Consider the following 24,639-nt stretch of genomic DNA (forward strand, 5'->3'; position numbering starts at 1 on the left):
GAGAGCATATGTTATCAGCTATTACATCTAAGTCCAGCTCCCAGATATGGAGACTGCTAAGAGAGGCTCTACATGATGCCTCCTCATCGGCTCTTCTGTATGTTATTAGCGCAGAGACCTGGGTATCACATTTTGCAGCAATATTTGCCGCTCCTGCTGAAAGAAGTGGAGAAGCAGAGATTGTGACCACTAACTTAAGAACATTTTCATTTGATCATCTTGACATAATCATGCAAATCAAAAGATTAAGCCCCTCTTGTGCGCCACGTCCCTAAGGACTATCGAATATAACTCTTAAATCAAACCCGCAATGTTGGGTGCAGATATTGAATCTTATTTTACAAAAATCATTCTAACGGGTCATATTCCCAAAAACGTTCGCGTGTTTAATACTTAGAGATCTCACGAGGTGGTTAAAGGCGGATTTACATCTAGATATATATCAAACTGGTTTATAGCAGGTTTAGGTACCCCTGTTAATTTACTAATTTTAACTGCCATCAAACATCAGGTATTGAGAACCAAACAAAACAAATATTTGGTGTGTATTTACTTCAAGCAAGCGTGCGATTCAATATCAAGAGAATTGCTATGTGAGAAATTAATAACTGCGAAATGCCCACCCGGTATTTTACACTTAATTCACCAGTTTTACAATAATACATCCATTAGAGTGAAATTGAATCAGGAAGGCTTATTAACCAGTGTTATTACAAATGACCGTACTTTAAAACAAGGTTGCACACTGGCATCCACACTATTCAACTTTTATATTCATGATTTAAACATTGCTCTGAACGCGCCACGTTTTTTGCTCCAAAAGTGGTCGAAACCATTATCTCATGGCTTCTCTATGCAGATGATTTAGTCATTATCGATCAAACGCCAGTCGAATTGCAGAGAAAATTGGATGCTTTACAAAACTATGCAAAGAAAAACCTACTGACTATAAACCTAGCTAAATCAAATGTCCTAATATTATCGGCCTCTAAAGGGAAACAAAAGCTCAATTACAGATGGTACATCGGCAATGAGTTTTTGGAACTAATTAATGAGTTTTGCTATCTAGGCTGTAACATTAGTGAGAACAATTCTGATACACCACACAAAAAAGAAATGAAACTTAAAATGGACAATCTTACATCACATGCAAAAATAATACATAGCAAATGTGAAAAATTCTCGTGTAAACCAATTCTAATCTATTATATACAGAAACTTGTTCCAGAAGTTATGTGTGGAGCTCAGTCAAAACTCCCAAAATTCCTCCGAAATGGGACTATCTTGAAGGAGCATATTGGAAAATATTACTAGGACTCCCAAAAAGCGTACCAATACAGATAATACGATTTGAATTAGGGTTGACTTCGCTTAAAACGATTGTCGAATGGCAAACACTAGTGCTATATAGAAAATGTATAATGCATCTAGAACATGGAACAACTTTAATTCCTAAAATTGCACTTGCCTTGAAAAGTAAACATGAAAAGTCACTAAATTCTTGGAAGAATCATTGTTTGTCTATTATGGAAAAAGTGAATATTGAAGAGAACTTGTTCATATATAACCCTAATTGGGCGAAAGATATATTTTATACCAGTTTGAATGGATTTGCCTGTGGGAACAATGGCAAAAGTATAAGCTCGTCTGGAATGGCAATTTTGCGGTAAAAGCACTAAAGCAAGTTCCAAAATATCTTGTAAAATTCCCAGATCCTAATTATCAAAACACATTAATGTGGATACGTCTAGACCTATGGCATAATAGCAATGAGATCCAAAGTTACAGAAATCTCTAGTCGGTGGTGATTCTGTAATGATCCGTCATCAATCTAAAATTTGAAGAAACAAAATGTGTAGCCTGCTCATGTCTAATCCAACTGAGGAAGGAAGTCTTCTATACATTTTTCCGAGATTTTAGAACATTATCGCAAAAACAAATGTGGTGGGAAATATTCAATGCTAATAAAATATCATTGAACATAGCGTCAACACACTTTCTGTTAAAATTGGAATTGTAAATCTCGAATGATAATATACTTCAACCCAAGCTTAAAATTGGGCAGGATGAGTGATTTAAGAAGTGAGAAGTATTGATTGATAATTGATTAGTATCGTCGCATTAAGAGTTGAGTTACATTAGTGTATCGATGACAGTATCCACATACATCACACTATATTTGCTTGAATGCATGTAAATAGTCTCCATTTTTAGGTTACTTAACATTGTCCGGAAGGCTCTGAAATGCTTTGAAGGTGGAAGTTTTCATGTTTTTAAGAGGTTTTTAACATTAATATATGCAACAAGAATAGAACAAGAATGGTGCTGCAAATAGATGAGATGTATTAGAAGATGTATTTTAATGATGTTTTTAATGTAATGTAAACAAGAATATCAGCTATCCAGAGCTGCAAAGTCCTCTTTTTAGGGGCTGTGTGTGTGAGGACAAATCAATACAAAATATACAAAATACCACAATAACAGCTTCCTTCCTTCACGTACTGAGTCAGTACTTGGACCCACCTGACACCTTTACCTCCACCAATTTAACATGTATTTAGGTAGACCTCCATGGACTATCAAAAAATATACATATTTTATTGTTCATAAAACACAATTCAATACACAAAAATCAAGTGCTTAAAAAGATACATGTTCATACTTCATTATTCTAAATCTTATATCTACAACACACACAAACTATCAGTACATCTTACTCATGTGTGTACATGACAAAAGAGAGACGACCACGCTGTTCGTTTCTCGTTCGTCTGTAAATTAAACAACTCGTTCTGTCTGCTACCGAAACCTAACAACCTCCCTTATTATCTTGAGGAACAAAAATGTGCCAACACTTCATATGTGTTTCTAGTACCAATCTCAACTGGTTATCATGCAATTTGATTTAATACTAATTGTATTTCTTATTGGTGCTGTCTTCAGGGCACTTGTTATTTTTCATCACGTGGGGTAGTTTTCAACGTGTGGCATCACAGAGGTCTGTTGTAGCCCAGAAACATCTATAGTTAAAAAAACAATTTAAAACCGTGTTATTCCCATGTGGGTACTGTTCATGTTATGTCAGGTCTATATGGGTACGCATTTTGACTTGACCTCTCCTCATTTCTAAAGGAAGGATTGTAATTAATATAGAACACATAATTTCTTCAAAGACTTAATTCTACTGGAAGAAACCAGTATATTGTGACAAGAGGAAACTAATACATATCCTGTCTTCAATTATTTAGTTGAACAACAAAGGGCTATTCGAGGGGATTGGGTCCTCCGACGTATTCCATGACAGTAATCACCACAGCTGTGCTGCTTCGGAAAATCTTCGGCGTCTGCGTCCTGCGTCAATGACATCGATAAGCCGCCCTCGAGGACCTCCTCCGACGGCCGAAATCACTGGATGTTATAAGTAGGACGCACGACGCCCGTAGCCCCAGTTCAGTTTTTTCCGCGAACGTGTTCGCTTCGGGAATCTCGGCGCGCCTCGACTCTTTGGAGTTCTGTTGCTTTCTCGGTTCTTCAAACCTGTATGTGAAATATTTGTTCATGAAGATGTCTACCTCGTCTTCCACACCGCGTCCGGGCTTTAAGAAGTGTGGGAACTGTGGGTCCAAGATGTCGGTCACGGACTCGCACGACGCCTGCCTCTGGTGCCTCGGCGAGGCCCATGACACGGATGACTGTGTCCACTGCCAGTCGCTCACGTCGAAAGCCTTGCGGGAGCGCAAGAAGAAGTTATCGGTAGGTAAGGTGTCCAAGCCCTGGAAGTCGAGGTCTGCAGGGCTTTCGACGGACGACTCGAAGGGCGACTCTCTGCGTCGTCGTCGGAAGTCCAGTAGGTCTCGGTCCCGGAGTCGGTCTCGCCACTCCTCTGCCTCTTCAAGGCACTCCCGGAAGCACCGTCATCGGTCGCCTTCCCCGTCCTCATCCGAGGACTCCGCCCGTCAGCGGGTCGCTTACCCCACCAAGCATGCGACACCGGAGGAATGGGCTTCCTTCGGGAAGAAAATGTTGGCGATTCTTGAATCGGAGGGCACTGGTCCGTCCACGCCTCCAAGTGGGGTCGGTCGTGATCAGCCGAGAGACGCCGCTCGCACGCCTTGAGGCTTGGGTGGTCGTCACGATTCGCGGGAAAGGTCCCACTCGGACAAGGGGAATCGTTCTCGGCATGCCTGGTCCAGGTCCCTGTCCATGACACGCTCGAGACCGCGTGAACCTGTGAAGTCTTCGAGGAAGACATCGACGCCTGTGGCGCCAAGGTCGTCGACGGACTCTCTCGAGGCTCCACCTCCGAGGAATTTGTCGACGCCTTCGGCACCCAGGATGTCGAGGGACACGCTCGGGGCTCTGCCTTCGAGGCCTGTGTCGACGCTGTTGATGCTGTCGGCGCCTCTTCTGTCGTCGACGCCAGCGCTGATTCACTCGACGCCCTCGACGCCTTTCGGGCCTGTGTCGACGGGGGTACCCCGTGGCTCGGGGGAACCACCTAGAAAGGCTCTGGCCAAGCTCAAGCATGGCTTTGGTTCCAGTTCTGTGCCTTCTTACCGCCATCTGGAATTCATTTCAGAGGTGGATGAGGGCTCTGATGATGGCATGGTGCCTGACACGGTGCCTGACGAGATTCTCTCGGCCATAGCCAGTTTGAGGACCTGGGGCAGTCCCTGCATGATGCTAGTGGGCTGGACACCTCTCCAGAGGTGGAGTTTTGTAGGCCTGAGCCTGGAACTCATGCCGATTCTTCGTACCAGCGCCTTATGTCACGGGTCACCAAGTACTTAGGATGGTCTGCTCCCCCAGGGGAGTTTGTTCTGGATGACCTTACGGATATCCTCGACATTGGTCCACCAACTGACCCGGTACTGCCGTTTCATATGGCTCTACAGAGGGGGTGGCGGTGGCTTGGACTGCTCTGGAGAGTCTCCCGGCAGTGAGCAAGTCTTTGCCGCGAAAATACCGCCGAGCCAGTAGTGACCCCTGCTACTTGTCCAAGCACCCTACTCCGGAGAGTTTGGTGGTGCAGGCGACTACGGCCCCAGCAAAGCAGGCATCGTACCCTACCATCCCTCCTGATAGGGACGACAAGCGTTTTGACGGCTGGGCGAAGAAAGTGTGCCTTGTCTCGTTTCACGCACGCTCTGTGGAACTGTGTGTCCTTGGCGGCTGAACATATTCCCGAAGGGGATGAATGGGATGGTTTCCTTGCCATGGTTTAGGATGGCAAGGATGCTATGTGTGAGGCCGTTCAGTCGGGTTTGGACATGGCAGATTGCGTCAGCCAGTCCATGGCGACGAGCACCGTGATACGCAGGTTTGCATGGTTGCGGAAGTCGGGGTTTGCTACTGATGTGCAGGCCCGGCTCCTCAACATGCCCTTTGACGGGGAACATCTTTTTGGCAGCAAGGCTGACAAGAGCCTTGAGAGGTTGCAGACCTCAAAAGCTGCAGCGTAGTCGTTGGGCGCTGCAGTTCGACAACCTCTGCCTTTTCGTCCTAGGGGACAGCAATGGAGGGGAGGTTCCTTTCGTTATTACTCATCCTTTGGTAAAGCGAGAGGAGCTGCCAGTCAAAGGGGCCACCGTAGGAGTGCCAGAGGTGGAAAACAAGGTGCTCGAGATGCCAAGGCTGCTCGGGCTGTTGCCTCTTTGCCCTCAGGCAACGCCGCAGCCGCTTCAGCTCAGTCATGAGGCCATGTCCCATGGTTTGCCGGTTGGGGGAAGGCTGGCGCAGCATCTTGCAGAGTGGCGTGCCATTACTTCAGATGTGTGGGTTCTGGAGATCATAACCCATGGCTACTGTCTACATTTCCGGCAGAGGCCTCAAGACAATCCACAGAGGAATCTCTCTTTGAAGAGTCCGGATCCGCTCCTTGCGCAGGAAATTCAATCCCTGCTGGAGAAAGGCGCCATAGAACTGGTGCCTGTAGCGAGAGGAACAAGGGATGGTATTCCCCTTATTGTTTGATTTCCAAGAAAGACGAGGGATTGAGACCCATCATGGACTTGCGCGGTTTGAACAAACTCCTCAGGAAGGACAAGTTCAAGATGGTTACTCTTTCTCAAGTCCTCCAGGCCCTTCAACTTCAGGACCGGTTGTTGTCCCTCGACCTCAAGGACGCTTATTTTCATGTGCCAATCCATCCGAAGCACAAGAAGTACCTGAGGTTTGCGGGTGGCGACTCGCACTTTCAGTTTCGGGTCCTTCCGTTCGGATTGACCTCCGCCCCGAGGGTCTTCACCAAGCTCATGGTAGTGGTGGCAGCGCACATCTGGAAAGGGAGGATTCACTCTACCCCTACCTGGACGATTGGTTGATCAGGGCGCACTCTCCCGAGCAAGTCCTGGATCATCTGTCTGTCACCTGCCACTCCCTCCACAAGCTGGGCTTCTTCCTCAACTTAAAGAAGTCCCATTTGACACCAACCCAGAGGCTCCAGTACATTGGGGCGGTGCTCGACACGTCCCTGGGGCAGTGTTTTCCTCCCCAGGTGAGGGCTCATCACATTCAGCAGATGGTGCACAAGTTTCAACTTGCCCAGACTCTCCCAGCGTTCGAGTTCTTGAGACTGCTTGGCCTCATGGCATCCTGCATTCTTCTGGTGCCAGAGGCCCGGTTGCGGATGAGATCTTTGCAATGGGCACTCAAGCTCCAGTGGTCTCAGTCCTCCGGCAGGATGTCGGACCCTGTTCAGGTGCCGTCTTTGGTCTCCCAGGACCTTCTGTGGTGGGCCGACGAAGGCAATCTGTTGAGGGGGGCTCCATTTTGGCTGCCCTGGCCGGAGGTGACGATCATGACGGACGCATCCCTCACGGGATGGGGAGCTCATGCCAACGAGTTGACAGTCAGCGGTCGTTGGTCTCCGTCGGAGTCCAGACTCCATATAAATCTGTTGGAGCTGAGGGCCGTCAGGCTAGCCCTGAAGGCTTTTCTTCCGACTGTGCGAGGAAAGAATGTCCTGATCCTGACGGACAACATGGTGTCCATGCCGTACCTCAACAAAAAGGGGGGGGGGGCAGGGTCACTTCCTCTGTGCAGGGAGGCGATGCAGCTCTGGTTCTGGGCAATCCAGCAGGAAGTTTCGATCTCTGCAGTTCATCTGGCAGGAGACGAAAACGAAACGGCAGACGCTCTGAGCAGGCAGAGCGCGATCTCTCACGAGTGGGAGTTGGCTCAGGAGATTCTCCTGGAGATCTTCGCCCTTTGGGGGACCCCTCAAGTGGATCTCTTCGCCTCCAGTGTCAACCGGCAGTGCAAGAGGTTCTGCTCATGGGAATTTCCTCCAAACGGAGCCTTAGGAGACCCGTTCCTGGTGGAGTGGTCATTCCCGCTACTGTACGCGTTTCCTCCAGTCCCTGTCATCCCGCAAGTACTGTGGTGGTTACAGAGGTTCGGTTCCCGGATGATCCTCATTGCTCCGGCGTGGGCCCGGAGGACGTGGTACCCGGACCTTCTTGACTTGTCCATCTGCCCTCCACGTCGTCTTCCCTACCGAGACAATCTGCTCTCACGGGGGAGGGAGGGTCACGTTCGCCATCCAGAGGTCAGGTCCCTCTACCTTCACGCTTGGTTTCTGAAAGTTTGAGGTATAAGGATTGGGACCTCCCTGAAGACATGATGGAGGTGTTGCTTTCGGCCAGAATGCCCGCAACAAGGTCCCTGTACCGTTGCCGTTGGAGGAAGTTCTGCAACTGGTGCAGGGTTAAGAATGTGGATCCTTTTGCATGTGAAATTCCCATGGTTCTGTCTTTTTTGCTTTCTTTGGCCCACAGGGGCCTTCAAGTGGCTACCATTAAAGGGTACCCGGCGGCGCCGTCCATATTTAAGCGCACGTCTGAATAGTGTTCCTATTTTAAAATTCCTTTAATTTCTCAGTTTCTGAAAGGGCTCACTAATGTGTTCGCTCCGTCACCTTTCCAGGTGTCCGGTTGGGATTTGAACCTTGTTCTCAAGTTTCTGATGGGTGCTCCGTTTGAGCCTTTGCATTCATGCCCTTTGAGACTGTTAACTCTGAAAACTGTATTTTTAGTTGCAGTCACTTCTGCTCGCAGAGTGAGTGAGTTACAGGCACTTTCAGTGAAGCCACCCTTCACTGTGTTTCATAAGGACAGGGTTGTCCTTAGAGTTCGTCCTTCTTTTCTTCTGAAGGTGGTGTCGGAATTTCATTTAGGTCAGAAGGTTGTTCTTCCGGCATTTTATCCTCCTCCTCAGCCTGGTAAGGAAGAGGAGGGGCTCCATAGGCTTGATCCTAGGAGAGCGTTAAGCTTTTATATTTCTTGCATGTCCCGGATCAGAGTGGACGATCAGCTCTTTTTTGTTTACGCTGGAAAGCGTTTGGGACAGGCTGTGACGAAACAGACTTTGTCTCGCTGGATTATCTTGGCCATCTCTGAGTGTTACCGCTTGGCGGGTAACGACCCACCGGTCGGCTTACGGGCCCATTCTACCAGGGGTATGGCTGCCTCTACTGCCCTGCAGAGGGTTGTTCCTATTCGCAACATCTGTGATGCAGCCACCTGGGCTTCGGTACATACCTTTGTACGTCACTATTCCCTCGATTCCATCCGGGGGCAGGATCTGGCCTTTGGCAAGGCGGTCCTTTACTCCGCAATTTGATTGGGCATGCTAAATTTCTGTTTTCTAAATTCTTTTTCCCACCTCCTTGCATTGGTACTGCTTTGGGAGTCTGTCATAGATATGGAATACGTTGGAGGACCCAATCCCCTCGAAGAACAAGTTACTCTCTTACCTGGTAACGTTCTTTCGATGGGATGTACCGACGACGTATTCCATATCGCTCCCTCCCTACCTTCCCCGCTACAGAATTTCTTATGCGATTGCAGCTTACGTTTCCGCAAGGCTTTGTGTGTCAGACTGACAGAAGACTGGTGGCACACGTTCTGGGGAAAAAACTACAACTGAGGCTACTGACGTCGTGCGTCCTACTTATAACATCCAGTGACGTCGGCCGTCGGAGGAGGTCCTCGAGGGCGGCGTATCGACGTCATCGACGCAGGACGCAGACACCGAAGATTTTCCGAAGCAGCACAGCTCTGCTGATTACTGTCATAGATATGGAATACGTCGTCGGACCATCCCATCGAAAGAACGTTACCAGGTAAGAGAGTAACTTGTTCTTCTATTTCATATTTCAAGCCTCCATTCATTCTCGTGGTGGCTTACACTCGCAATTCAGAGAACCACTGTGACTTTCATGGGCGGGTGTCTGCACATTTATCCTGCCCATCTATTTATATTTCATCGGTTTATGGTAATATCATGTAATTACCTCTTGTGCCTTCATTTGTCAATATTAATCAGGAGCCGTTATTACGAGCTGGTCAGCAACTGCCCTCAATGCTCTATATTGTCGTTCTTTGATTGCTACAAAAGAACCAAGGTATGCGGGCTAATGCAGGCACAAGAGATAATTACTCTTGTGGGTGGGTCCAGGTACTGACTCAGTACGTGAAGGAAGGAAGCTGTTATTGTAGGATTGTGTATATTATGTAAACAAGAATGTAATAAATTGTCAATATGAATGTAAAAAGGTTGACATTTTTAACCAATTCAAATAAAGGTATTTAATATATACATCAGCACTAAGTCTTATTATGATATTGTGTGATTAACGAGTATTCTAAATATATTTCCTTGTATTTCATCTACCACATTGTACAAATGTTTGGCTTCCATAGGCCTATGATAGTGTGGAGGGGACGCAAGTTCCCTTGCATTGGGAACGTTTTCAGTTTCTTGTATATGTTCAGTTCATTTGTCAGGATTGTGTTTTCTCCCCTGCACCTTAAGCTTTATACATGGTTATCTTACATTCTTTTGAGCTCTTTCCTTGAAGGACAGCAATATGTCGTGCATTGAACAATGAAACAAATGCAAAAATGACATATGATTCACATTTACATATTAAAGAATATTGTACGTGATCCTACTGTAGCTCTGTTCAGACCCAGGTGATCTCATAGTTGATGGTTTTAATAAGTGGTTGATTCTTAGAAATAAGGTACTATTATAATTTGAAAATGTGTTTCACAGCCCGATGACTTAGATCCACAGATTTTAGAACCATCCAGGACAAATAGTTCTCAGTGTGTTTTTTCTCCAGGAAATGCTTCACTAATGGAGCTGCCAGGTTGACATTCCATTTACAGCTTCTGTGTTCACCTATACAAAGATTGTTCTACTCATCATTCCAATGTATAACAAATTACATATGCAGTGAACATACATAACTCGCGATGTTGTTCATACTGGATTAATCCATTCTCCTACTGATTTCTCATCCACCCCCTCATTATGGATCACTAGTTTATATCTCCTGTTCTGCCGTTATTGTGCTGCCTAGTTCTAGTGGAAAAGGCAGAACTGAGGCCATGGAATGCAAATGGTTCCAGTTATATTGGCCCTGACCTCACAGGCACACATTGGAGTCAGACTGAACTGCCCTGTGCCATATGGTGACTAAAAACTATGATTCTGAAGACAGTTGGTGTTGGAAGATATAGATGTAAGAGGAGGAATCTGTGGCGGTTAGGACTAACCCATCAGAAAGAACATTGCCAAGAGGTATGTAATTTGTTCTTCGTATGACATGCAATTAGGAGAGCCATATGCAGGACTAGGTGGGTGATGGGGAGGGAGGTAAGTGTGATCAGAGGCTACAACATTTCCTTGTGCACCCTCCATCCTCGAGCTTCATTCAATGCACACATCCCCTACATCCCCAGGCTTCCTTCTGTACAACGACCCCCCATCTCCAAGGCCCCCGTGGTACATCCTTCCCCCATCTTCATGCCCTCTTCTGTCCAACCAATGCCAACCTCCAGCTTCCTTTTGCACCACGTTCCATCATCCCATGACCTTAGATGAATGGGTTATGGATTTACCTAAGAGCCACATCCATTGACCCTTTCTTTGGCCATGGACACTAGCAGCATGCTGCTATGACATAAATATCATGGCATTGTGTGTGGAACCAGGTTGTTCCTGTGGCGCCGAATTTTAGGACAGCCACCAACTTCACTAGTTGGATATTGCAGTGTGTATTGTAGCAAACCAGAAGAAAGACTCCGACTTTAATGAGTCATTGTGCAGATTTGTTTATGCACATAAAAAGGAAAATGTCTATCAGGCCCTATCGCTGTGAGGGAAGTCCCTGCCTTTTAAAACAAAAAATAAGGATGCTTGTCAAAATGCAAATATTAGTCTCAAGACCCCCAATTACTAGATACTAACTGGCCCTACAACTTTAGAAAACCTAACTAAAAAGCAAAGGAGGCTTTCACAATATCCTCGGAATGGGCTTATGTCTGGCCCGACTCGTAGAGGACTTATTAGTGTCAGAGTTCCTTTAAAATGTCTTTACACAGCTCTTAATCTTTGTTTATAGTGTGTTGATTAAAATTATAAATGACTTCTGGATTGTGATCCCTTTCCTCTTTGGGAAAAGACAAATTGTTCTTATGTTTTCAGCTTTTTATCACTGGTTGAACCCCTCCAGATCACTTTGCAGAAACTTCTCTGTATCCCGCCTTTGTGGCACTTGGACTCCCCAAAGTCCTGTGTCTCTTTGGTAGGGTTATTGGTTCTCAGTCCAGTTCAACTCATATACCTGTTGGCTTTCCCAGTCTTGGTAAGAAACACACATATTTCGCTCTCTTGTTCATAGGGCATGTTCTCATTCGATTTTCTTAGCTTCTTGTACTCAGGGCGGCTTCCCCAGCCTGAATATGCAAAGTGTGTTACTCCTCCCCCCTGTTTTACTTAGGTTGTGGGCCCGTTCCACTTTTCCAGACTTTCATACTGTTGGTGGCTTCTCCAGCCGTAATATGCAGCACTCCTATCTCACTCCTCACTCTGCGTTACCTGGGTCTTGTGCCTGTTGCGTGTTCCCAGTCTCTCATATTGTGGACAGCTTTGGCAGCCTTTTCCCTGAAGTTAACAACTGTTCCTGGCATCCTCATGTTGGGAGCGTTCCCTTCCCTTTTCATGCTCGTCTCGTTGGTACTGGCACTCGCCGTGTTGAACACCAGGCCCACCACTGATCTTGAGTGGTCGCACCAGCACGAAAGATTATTTTCTTCCCTCTTCATTCTGCTCCTGACCTGAGCCTCTTGCTCGGTCAGAGCACCCGCTTCGTAGCCTCCAGCTAGCGGATCTTGCTTCAGCTACGCCAGTGCTGAGTGTGCGGCTTGGCATAGCCCCGCCCCTCCAGGACGTATCCACAGAGGCTCGCCTCTATGTATCCATGATTCTCCTCCCTCCATTGCATAGGTCTCTCTCCATACACAGTTCTTACTGTGTTTAAGTAATTCATTCAATCAGAGAAGGTCTGTCCTCCTTCTTTGATGGCGGCGTTCAGACGAAAACCCAGCATTAATTGAAGCCAACAGGGTTGAAGGGGGATCATTGATAGTTGTGATCAAAATATGAGAATAAACAGTTTTTAGAAGTCCCATGTAGTTCATTCAGGGAGGTCCTTGTTGGACTGGGAGTCCTTGTCCCCAAGAGTGGAGTCACTCCCAGTGAGGTCCCACTAGCCCAGACTCCCAGGGAGTGTCTTGCGGAGCGGGCTCACCTCCCTAGCTTCCTTGGGGGTGGCTCCCCTCTGTGGTGAAGGGCCAAATTGTCCAGATTCGTCACAGTATATTGATGACCTTCTAGGTCCCTCCGCCCTCCATGAGCGGCAGTACGGGAATGTTGCTGTTCCTATCATTGAGGTACAGTGTGATGATTTGAATGCCTGTTAGTGCCAGGGCATTGGTCTGACCCTGTAGATGGGAGGCCTATACAGTCTCCTCCTTGCATGTAGGGCCCTCTGGTGCTGGATGCAGTGATGTCTGCCTACCTCAGTGAAGATTTTGAGCTCTCCAAAATACTGCATGTTTTGCAGTTACCGAAGAACTCGTAATGGGGCTCTAAGTTTTATTTATTTGTAAGCGATTCTGTATAAGTGGTGTGCAGCTAAGTTACTGTACTGGTCAACTGATCCTTTCCTGTAAGAAGTTCATTACTTTTTGTATTCAACCATTAAAACAAAGTCAGTATTTGATTTTTAATGTTAAGTTCCTAAAAGATAAGGGTTTGTATTATAAAGTACTATATTTGTATTGAATGATGAAGTAATGTCTCTTCAGCACTACAGAGTGGACATCATAGCAAAGTATTCCATTCACCTTAATACCTGAATAAATGTGTATTGATCAATTGATTTGATTATGAGTAGGCCATTTACATTTTTGTTAACATACTAACATTTCTGTTTATATATATCATTGTACTCCTTTATTCCATGTTTCAGATGGGGACCACAGAGCCGGAATACGAAGACAGCGGAACGGTTGTGTATGAATATGAACCAGACTATGACACTGTGAGTTGCCAATTATGTATCTTTCCTACAATGGGCCACACTTCAGTTTATCAAGGTGTCTGCAATAAACAATTCTTGATGGCCTTTGTTAAACAGATTTAGATCCGCCATTAACCATACACATTGTGAAAAATCACTACAAGTTGAAAGTCTGCAAATGTTTGAGGCAGGTAAATGCTGCCATTCTTGTAGCTTGCTCATTTACACACCCGCTATCACGCTGCAAGCTGTAACTCTATCCAGGAATATACCAGAATTGCCTTACAAACCCTATCCTACATTTTCCAATTCCATATTTGTTCACAAATTGGAAAACTAAGGTTATTTTGCCACAGAGCTGGTGTATTCATTTGTGACAGGAGGCTTGAAAGTTTGCAAAGTAGATTAATTAGTTGTTTTAAAAGGTTGCAAACGTTTGCTCTTCGTCTGGGGGCGCTGTCCTGTGTTTTAGGGTAATTCTGTGCTTGTAAAGAGACTGCCTTCTGTGTTTGCCCAGAAGTAATATTAGGTTATATAATTGGAGTTTCTTGGTTCACTAAGCACCTGGGATAAAAGATATTTCAATGAGTGAAAAAGGCTGTATTTGCGAATGAAAGGGAAACAAAGTTTTTTGTTTTGTTTTGTGGTTCTTAATATGTCCTTATGTCCTCTTTGATGTATCTTTATGTCCTCAAGATGTTTTGTTTGATTCTTGATGAGTCCTGATTATCCTCCTCTTAATGTGTCCTCATGTCCCTTGTGTCCTCTACAGGCATTTCACCGCCTGATCGGGAGGAAAGATCACATTTGATAAGGGTTCTATCAATTTCCAAAATTATTGGGGAATCGGCTGTGAAGAATTTGGAATTTGCATCTCTAAAGGCACATGGTGCAAATTAGGTCAAAAAACCTACTGCACAGCCGATTCACCAATAATTTTGGACATTGATAGAACCTTTATCAAATTGATTAATTAATGTCCTTATTTTAATAAGTTGTGTTGATAAATAGCCAATAATACAGATCCAAGTGAATTAAGTGCAGTTCATGGAGACGCAGTTATTCTGTTTCACTTGACCAATAAAACAGTCTGAATTTAAGTGGAAACTTCTAAAAATTCTTGTATTACTTTATATGATGCTGTATCACTTCAGTTTTGTTTGACTTTCTCCTTGTGATGTGATAGGGCAGTGTTGTATCGGAAGCCTCCTACACTGGCGATCAGCAGAGAACACTGGCTGAAGTCCTCAACTATTGTCAGGTATGCAGTTCCTTTTAAAAGTTTTTCAGAGGCCTGACCCATCTGGCCCACTTCCTAATACTGGCTGCTATGTCCTGCCTAGCAACATTATGGAAAAGGAAATACCCACCTGTGGAGAATACATGGCTCCTCAGAGCATAGGATATATTTGAAATGGAAAAACGATTGAGCTTGCTCCATGATTCGCTGGTTAATGTTGAATTTGAGTGATACATTTTCTTTCAGAAATGTAAGGATTCCTGTACCCTATTTTCTTGCAGGACCCAGTGAAGGAATAGATAAGGACATGTTTTAAGTACATTTGCCATGAGGGAGTGAGAGGTTGATGGTTGATTGTTGTGCTCCCCGGCTAGACCGAGGGACAGGGGTAGGAGGATGTTCTTTTTATTTGATGTTGTAGCTGGATTTGTACTACTTGTTCTTAACAAAAGTAACACACATACATTTTGGAAATAAATGTCTACTATGGCTATTTAAACATCTTCCAAATCATTTGACTACACTTTGTGATAAATCCTGTGGAGTCATCACTGATCCCCAGCCTAAGATCTCCTCCCATGTAGCCAGGGAAAAGCAGCCGCTACCTGATCCTGAACCTGGGGCTGGCATTATGAGGGAACATCACATGGGAGGAGATGGCTGTCGGGGAGATGTGGTGACCCTGTCATGTTAATGTGGAGCAGAAAAAACATCAAGCTTAAATGTGCAGACTAGTTGTAATGGTAATCAGCTGTGCAGGACATTTAAAAATGGTGTGTCTTTTCAATGTGGAAGAGGAAGGAGGACAAGAAATCTGTAGAGCAGGCGAAACAGGAAGCGGAACCGGAGACAGAGCTACGAGAGCCGACTTTGTGGAAGGTGGCCGGTGCTTCCTACCGGCAAGGCGAGAGACCAGGAGAAGCACAGCACGTGCTGCAGGTGAACCCCCCCAGGAGCCGACAGCATTGGGGAGGCTGTCAGGGACGCGGCCCCCAGCAAAGAGCAGCAGTTGCACCAGCAAACGAAGGAGAAGCCAACGGCAGAGCCGCAGGATGGTTTGCAGAGTAGGAAACGCTTTCTAGAACCAAAGACTTCGCTGCAACCATTCGCCCCAGGTCGGAGATGCCAGCCAACACCAGTGAGTCTGCCCAGAAGCATTGGGAAACCCCTGGAGCGCACCGAAAGGCGTTGGAACAATTGGTAACTTATTTTGAATATCAACCAAATGATCTAAAAAGTCAAAGTTTACACAAATCTCCATATATGAGATGTCGATATGACAAAAGTTGGAGTAAATGTCATAAGCAAGTGAACATTAAATAAGCAGTTGAAAGGCAAGATCTGTATAAATCTTCATATATGAGATGTGATATTGGGGAAGATTGGAACAAGTATTGCCACAAGCCAATGAACACTAACAATGAAGTTAAACAACGCTTGAACTAGTCTCCATAAATGGGATGCCTATATGGGGGAAGTTGTAACCATTAATACCTGGAGCCAATAAAGTATGAGAAGTGAAGGAGTACAACTGTGTTATACTTCAAGATAAAGAGAATAGAAAGATCAGGAAAAGATTGTAAGAAGATCTGGTGAAAGAAGTGCATCTGGCACTGAGCTTTTGGGGGAAAGATACCTGGCAAGAGGGTACACAGGGGATCTACCAAGCCCAGAGGGGGATTCCTGGCACCGGAGTACCCCAGGTAATCCATGTAGAGTTGTTTGAAAGACAAAGACGTTGTGAAAAGGTTCTTGGCAGGAGAGTACACCAGGCGACCATATTTAATAAATTGCTGTATATAAGAGGTACTTTGCCCTCCTGAAAAGGCCATTGATTAGCCATGAGACACTTTGCCATCCTTAAATCAACCATTGCTTGGGAAAATACATTTTTCATCATCTTTGAGAAAGTGTTTGATGAAAGAGAAATTTCTATGTGTGAAGGCATCATTAAGCAAGATACAGACAACCAAGTCAAAGTTCAAATAAAAAGTTTTTATTAACTTAAATGTTAGGATGGTGTGTGGCCTAACTTGCCCTATACTAAGGTGGGATTTCCCTGCCTAAATAAACTAAGGATAGTCTTGAGTCAGTAAGTTCAACTTTAAAGTCCATCTGTGTCCAAAACCTATACTTACCCTCACAACTAAAGATAAACAAAGTGTAGGGAGTCAGCAACCAAAGTAACAATATTCAAATGAAAGTTCTGAGCTGCATCCAGCTCCAGGCTTCCTCTTGGCTCCCTCCCCAAGTTCAACACAGTTCCACAAAGTGGTCTTGAGGTTCCCTTCCCCAAGTTCAAGTTTAGGCTTCAAATTCACAGTCTCATCAACTTGTTTAGTTGGCCTTTTCTTTCCATCACTTGAACAACTTAGCCCGACCAGGCTCAGTCTCTTGACTTCTCTTGGTTTACTCTAAGGAAGGGTTACTCAGTCGAGGTGCACTTGTCGGACCACACGTTCCACCCATCACAGATCACACAACCGATAACCCTTGGCACTTTACACCAGTTAATTCTTTCTCATAGAACTTTCTTGACAACACAGATTCGCTTTCTGCATCTGTGCTAGAAGTCCATTTATATTTCTGGTTAACTTTACTGGCTTCTTGCCTTAATCAATATGTGACTCACACACTTTCCTTCATGGTATTTCTCCTGGTTACCACCTTGCTTTCACACTGTCCAATAGTGTTTTGTTTTTCACTCTTTTCATTGCTTTCAAATGCTGTTTCTTTAAATTAATCTCGTTCGCAAATGCGCTTCACTTTCAATTTCATTTGTGCAATATTCTCATACCCTTTTCTTTAATTCAGTGTTCAAAACGTATTCAGTGCTTTTCAACTTGTTCGGGATTCAATAGTTCATATTTGGTCATCCAACCCATTTAGCAGTATTCAAAATTCATTACTTGCTTGGCACTTCGTTCAGTATTCAATAATTAACTTTTCGGTCTCCAGACCCATTTATCTTGTTCAGCATTCGCCTCAACCAACACCATGCCACGGGAGCGCCCCCGTCTGAGTGAACCTTCCCTGTCACTCGCCACAGTGTGCAGCCGATCCTCCGGGTGCTCTGGTCTCGCTTCTGGGTTCCGACTCACTCCTCTCTCACACCTGAGGAGCCTCCAGCGAGCAGCGCTCAACCCACTATGATGTTCCTGTCTTTGTGTTCCCCACTCCCAACGGGGAAAACAAGGCAACAGGCTTTGCACAGCTGCAGGCCCTCTTGCGGCCCGCAATGGCCTCAGTGTCTTCCTGGCTTCTCTGCAGCGGACATCATTTTTACCGGCCCATACTCCCTGCTCGACCTCAGATGGCCGCGCTCTCTGGCCCAACTGGTACTCCTCTCTGCTGCTTCTGACTCTTTTTATACACCTGCAACCATTTAACAGGTTGCAGGTGTGAACACTTAGTTTCACTTGCCTGACCACAGTTATTGGGACATGCCTGACCCTTACAGCACTCTTCAAGCCGCCTCCTTGTCCCCGTACCAGAGTGGTGAAATGACCCGTTGACCTTGTTCCAGTACTATAATGGTCTGAATGAGGAATACTATGGGGAGATGGTTTACAACAGCCTACAAAGGCAGGGGGAGGGTAAGGTTGGTTCTCACTAGAAAGGGGGGGGGGATACCATGTCTCACAGATACCCTCTCCCCAATTTTCAAGGACCCTCCACCCAGGTGATCCTCCCTCACATCTCCACCTCCCAGGGTCAGGATCCAAAAGCGATGGCCTTTCCCTGGAAACCTGGGAAGAGGATCCAAGGGGAGTAGGCATGAGGATACTGTAGAGAAGCCCCTCAAGGCTCACACCAGCAAAACTGCAACCCACTAGGGAAAAAGTCCCAGCACACCTCTTGCAAGGAGAACAAGGTTTTATTTCAACAAAAATAATGATGTGCCAGCAATGCGCTCTGCTGCCACTGAATGTTCTGGCAAAATCAGTATGAGCAACACTTTATGAAGGCACACATCGTCATCAGTGACGTAAGTTACATATTGTACAAATCGAAATGGCTGGTTGGTGAGACCATATACATTGGCTACCTGTTCCATAAGGGATGCCAGGCCATTGTCCCAGCCCCTTCTGTCCAACTTCTTCCACGTGGGTTCCTCCTTCCTCGTCATCTGGCATGAAGCTACTACTATTAATTACTCATTATATGAAGAAAAACAATACATGCTCTATCTCCAACCTAATGTGCACCTGGTACTGCAGACAAGGTCCCAGAGGATACTCAAGGTCATTGTGTCTAACAAACTACAGCTCGATTCCAGGCACATCATCGCCCATCCAAAGCTCCCCACCGTAGTTTTAGATTTGTTGTTTTGCCCCTCCCGGGCACCTTGCAGCACAAATCATATGACCTATGGTGAAGACAACTGGTCCCTGCTTTCTGACTTCTTCTGATTGATTGGGGTCTAACATTTTTATGGTCGGTGGTCTGCAACTAACTGGTACCTTGCAATTCTGGGGCCTTGGGACGGTAGCATATGGACGCTATTACTTAGAGCTGGGACGGGCGAAGGTCAGAGGCTTGTGCCTTCATTGTGGGATTGCTTTTCGCAGAGAGCTGTGCACCCCCTCATGCCCTTGCACAGAGCATTCCTTCTGGGATATGAATGCTGGCAACATGAGGCAGTGAAAGGTCTATGACTCTCTGCAGCTCTGGCTTGTCATCGGTTCCCAGGCTACAAGCTATTCCCGCATGTATACACTTATTTCCATGTATGTGGCTTGGTCCTGCTGCCCTTGCTGAAGCGTAAAACTAGGCATCAATTTCAACACGGCTCCGACTATCTAAGATGCTGCTTGATTCCTAATGTACTTTAAAGCCGAAGCATGCACCGCCCTCTCTGTACTATAGCCTCTGTCAACACCCTCCTTCCCCCTGTAACCTACCGAAGCCCCTACTGCACACTTCCAGGCATCTGCCTCATCCTAAAGCGCTTGCGGGTCTGGGACAATTGTTCCTCCTTCCCCCTTCCAACATTTCCCCCTTACATTAGTACTACATTAACAAACTCCGAGGTGTGCTTATCGTCCTCTTTTATCATTCTTTCCAATCTTTCAGCTTCCAAGCATGGCGGTGACCCTTCCTTTGTTACCCATGCTCTGCAAACGGACTGTAAACCTTCCCCTGCTTGTACGTATTGCTCAGGGGTACATGTCATAAATATGCACCCTCCATCCCCTGCTAAATCTATGCAGTGTTCTCTGTAATTCTTGGGGTCTGGTGGGGTAACTGTGGTGGTGGCTGGTGGGTGAAGGCGTTGATCTATTGTAACTATGCGTGGCTTGTCTGGGTCATCAGTTTGAACTGCTCTATTTTTTGTACCACGAGGTACCTTCTGTACACACATTTGAGACCATCATCATTGCGCCACTAGGCACTGCTTTGGCACAGCATCAAAACCTCACCAGTCAGGTGCAGAAGACCACCAACAGGATCACAGGAACCAACATCTTCACGATAGCCCCCATCCAGGATGGTGCCCAAGAAAAATGGTTGTCAAATCAATAACTTTCCTCTATGCCACCTTCTGTTTGCATGTGGGTGCCTAGGGTGTGCATGGGCCCTAATATATGAGTGAGGGACCCGTTGTCTGCATCATTAGGAGGTACGTAGGTACCACAGGAATCACCAATTTTCTTGTGGACCTCTCCTTCCATGGCTGTGAGGAGGTTCAGCACATGGCCGTTCTGCAAAGGTCATCAGCCGGATTGCGCGTTGAGACCTTGTTCAGTGTCATTGGTCAGCTGGATCGCTTCCCAACGCACAATTTGAAGCCTTTTGGTATTCACGGCGGTCTAAACGCCTGTGGTTTCTTCTTTGCCATAGAGTCCTATTGATCTGTTATTTCTTTGCGTAATCTTGAGACAGATAATTGGACCTTCTCGTCCGCAATATTTTATTTTTTCTCCTTCTGTGGCAAGATACGGAATATGAGCCGCTGTGGTAGCACCATGGTGGGGACGTCGGACACTAGTGTAGATATTTAGGCCGACAAGCCACTTAGTCCCACTATGAAGTGTTCTTCTGGGACCACCGGGAGTGCCGAGTGCAATGAGGCCAGCGAGCAGGTGCCCGTTCTTGATGGCGGATGGTGCAGAAAGGCCTGCTGGCCGCACACCCAATAGTTATCCATCACGACTGCTGTTCCTTTCTTGAGGTCTGTGATGTATAATGTCTTATTGCACCTGTATTTGGTCCCTACAAAGACACTCTGTTCGTTATAAAACCACAGTTCATATTCTTCCTGTTTTTGCACCTTCACAGGTTTCTCCATTGCCTAGACCCACATGAATTTTGCTACTTGCTCATTCCAGTACCCGCTGCATACTGCATTCACCTTTTGGATCACTTCTTCTCCGAATTCTATGAATCCACCTGCCATACAGCTCGTTGTAGTTTCTTGCCATCTGCTTGCCAGGTACGTCACGCCTTTCAACTTAAGGTACGGTCTTTGCAAGCACTGCACACATTTGGGGTTTTGAGCACATTTCCGTTAATCAGGATCCACTACTTCGAGTCGCACATTTCGTACCTGATAAGTGTTTCATAGTCTGCACAAAGTAAGATGAAGTAAACATTGAGCCTCCAAAATTGGAGTTTCCTGTGGCATTAATACCTTGGGGGCTCCCGACGCATTTGGTAACAAGAAACAAACATAACAGCTTCCATTAACCTTCTTTTTCCCCACTGAGTTCCTGTCTGCATATCAACTATTGCTTAACTCTGGATGGTGCACATTTTCTATTGTGTAGAATGTTGCTTTTTTGAAGTGGAGTTGTTAGACCCTTGTACATCCATCACAAAGTAGAAGAGATAGAGAGAGAGCGCTCTTTGTGCAAACAATGTTTAGCAGCATTTTTGTATGTATTACAGAGGTAGGTCGGTTGTAGGGCTTTCAAAAACACACCAGGAAGGAAGGAAGTAGCAGTTAGTATGCAGCTGCACATGTTTCTTCAGGAATACTACTAGCAGGAGAGGGTCACAGTGCCGTTTTCAGCCTGAACTGTTAACAGGTTACTGAACTTGGGCGGGTTGTGCGGACTGCGGTGCCTTGTAAACATCAGACGGGTGCACCTAATATCACAACTCACAAACTTTCACTGCAAAGGGAGTAGCATAGACAACCTCAAATGGGCCGTTATATCTAGGCGCACTCCACCAGTGGACAAAATTCTTCACATAGACAAGGTCGCCAGGTAAGAGTTGAAGAGTTGATGTTGGTAGAATATCGGATGCAGCGCTGGTCGTCTCTTCGGTGCTTGGTGGCACTATCTGTTAAGAGATAGATTTTATTGCTTCTGTTAAGGCAGTCAAATAACTTCCAAATTTGGCCCGTAGAATAGACGCAGCTCTGTGAGCATCAGATGCTCTCCTGATTGCAGATGGGGGCGTGTGCATTTGCTGCCTCGTTACCACCTCGTGGGTCGATAAGTGGTGGTCCTAACAGGGTAGCGTGCACATGTTAAACAGAGCAAGGGTCAATCAGTGCACCCAGTTATTCTTTAAAGTGGTGCAGGGCTTGGTCAATTTGCTTTTCAAAAGACCCTTTATCCTATCCACAACCCGTTGGCCTGGAGTTGTTAAATTGTACACATCCAATGCTTGATGCCCAATAATGCTGTGATCTCTTTGAAGAGCTCATTGAAAAAGTGTTTGCCATTATCAGACCGTAGTACATCGCACACGCCCCCACCGAGGGAAAATCTCTCTGACCAAAAACTTGGCCGCACATTTTGCATGGGGATGTGCACAAGGGTCCAGCCTCCACCCACCATGAGAAAGGACACACAACTACTATTTCCCCTAGGTCCGCCTAGTCTATATTTAGTTTGCTGAGCGGCCCAGTAGGGCGGGCGGGGTACCTCTGATAGTTCTTAATGTGAGTCCATGCCTCTTGCAGATTGGGGACAAACCAGTCCTCCTGTATATCTGCAGCAATATGGTGTTTTGACACTTGAGAAGGATGATGCAGCTGGTCGAATGCGAACAGTAGTAACCTGTGCGGCATAACCGCTTTGCCGGAGGTTTCCTGCCACCACAGTAAATCTGTAGAGGCCTGCTTACATCCCCTCTTCGGCCATAGATCCTTTTCTTCGTGTGGCGCCCGAGTCTGCAGCTCAATTAGTTGTGCAATTGGTAAGGAATTATAGGAGTCTGGCAACTGCTCTTTGCCACTACTGGGTTCTCTGAAACATTTGGGGCAGGGAGATACGCTGCTTGCTTTGCCGCCATGTCCGCAGTGGTGTTACTGAACCTCGTCTGTGGTGTTAGTAAGCGCTGTGCATTTCACCACCGTCGTCAAGGAGGGTTGGGACAGTGCGTCAATCAATTTATCCAACAGTGCTGCACGCTGTGCCGGGGACCCGTCAGCCCTCCTAAACCCCCTTATCTTCCAAAGTGCAAGTCCTGCGTGCACCTTGGTGGTGACCTAGGCCGAATCGGACAAGATGGCGACGCGACATCCTTGAGACACAAAGTGCTTCAATAATCGTTATAAGTTCTGCTGCTTGGGACGAATAGCGCATGGGTAGTCTTTTTTTTTTGCACCAATACCTCATAGACCCTGTCTACCAGGCAGACCACTGCTGCCACAGTATACCTCAAACCTGTTCCCTGGTTGATAGTTGCTGACTTGTCAATGAAAATCTCCCCCCTGGAGGGGGCTCTCCCTCGCGTTTGGGATGTTGTCTTTCTCTCCCTCAAATGTCACACAGTCATGCATCACATGGTCTTCCTCTGTGCATTGTTCTGCCAAAAACAAAAAAGTGGTGGGATTTTTACACCTCACTATATAAATGTTCGGGCTGGACAGGATGATCTAATTCGTGGAGTCCCGCTGTGTAGTCCGATATGGAACGCTCCAAGATGGCGAACACTGCATGCTCCACTTGCAGCATTACAGAACACCCCATGACAATTGTGGATCTATTCTCAGTTGCAAACGCAGCAAAATCAAGCGCTTGTTCGCATGGGAACTGGCCCTGCATCACAGATTCTAGCACTCTGCTGTAGTAGGGCAAAGGCGTGTGGCCTATCGTGCTCTTGTGTGTAAATACTGCAGTCATCAGTTGGCCATTGGAATGGGAAAGCAGATACAACTCTTGGGTGTAATCAGGCGTAGCTAGCACTGGGGCAGTGGACATTACCTCCTTCAGGCCATTGAAGCTGCTAAGCATGTCTTCTGTCCATGCAAGCTTATGGTCTTTTTTTCTTAGCCTCCCTCAGGCCCTGTAACAAGGGCCTGGTGTACGCAGCATAATCTCAAATCCATGCTCTGCAGTAGTTGCACAAACCTAGAAATGTCTGCATCTCTGTGTACTGAGGCGGCGCGATCGGGTAACATTTTCTTCCAGTGGACAGATATCAACTGGCCCAAATAAAGCACTTCTTGGAGGCAATATTGCAGCTTTGCCATGTGACCTCGTGCCAGTATGCCAGCAGCTTGAGGAAGGTGGTATTCTTTCCGGCACTGCTGCTCACTGCCACTGATGTAAGGAAGGCATGGTATCCAAGCAAGAAAGACACAAGTGATCACAGTTCAAGGGTGTTTATTAAACTGTAAAATGGATGAGATAAACGCCTAATCTAAACCTAAATCTAAGCTGGGTGCAAGCTTAAGCCATCAAATGATGATAATACAGTCCTAGTGGAGTCTAGTCAAATAAAAAGGGCCTATACTAAAAATAAACTTTTGCCAATCCTTAATGCTATGCCACAAAGTACTGCAGGATAATGTTTCACAAGAAAACAAAGAAATGTTCACAAAATGATAGGTCGGGATGTTATGGCCGGGTTATCCCTTCCCCACGTTTTTAGCACAGGAAAACTCGGGTCTCTTGAGCACAGCGCCCTCCTGTGCTTCTCTGGCACAAGCTTACAGTTCCTTTTCTTTATATCGGGGCCTTCTGTGCCCAAGTCTGTTCTCATGCAAAGTCTCACGCTTCAGAGGGCCTGATATGCCAAAACAACAAAACAAAAGTTCCTTCTGTTAACCTTTACATCAGGT

The 24,639-nt window shown here is 46.0% G+C and overlaps 1 protein-coding gene across 10 annotated transcripts in view; it reads left to right on the top strand.

The window, feature by feature from the left end:
• Window positions 1–24,639, top strand: part of BEND2 (BEN domain containing 2) — a 1,020,032-nt gene that overhangs the window by 436,736 nt on the left and 558,657 nt on the right. For 7 of the 10 annotated variants that reach the window (XM_069636821.1, XM_069636826.1, XM_069636822.1 and 4 more), the window contains 2 exons: window positions 13,325–13,396; window positions 14,562–14,636. In XM_069636821.1, the coding sequence (XP_069492922.1) occupies window positions 13,325–13,396; window positions 14,562–14,636 (147 nt within the window). Of the gene's footprint in view, window positions 1–13,324; window positions 13,397–14,561; window positions 14,637–20,897; window positions 21,052–24,639 lie in introns of those variants that run through there. The other 3 variants (XM_069636819.1, XM_069636820.1, XM_069636829.1) reach the window with 2 other exon arrangements.

This window comes from Ambystoma mexicanum, chromosome 7p, assembly GCF_040938575.1.
Source record: "Ambystoma mexicanum isolate Mex_15411 chromosome 7p, UKY_AmexF1_1, whole genome shotgun sequence".
Classification (NCBI taxonomy): Eukaryota; Metazoa; Chordata; class Amphibia; order Caudata; family Ambystomatidae; genus Ambystoma; species Ambystoma mexicanum.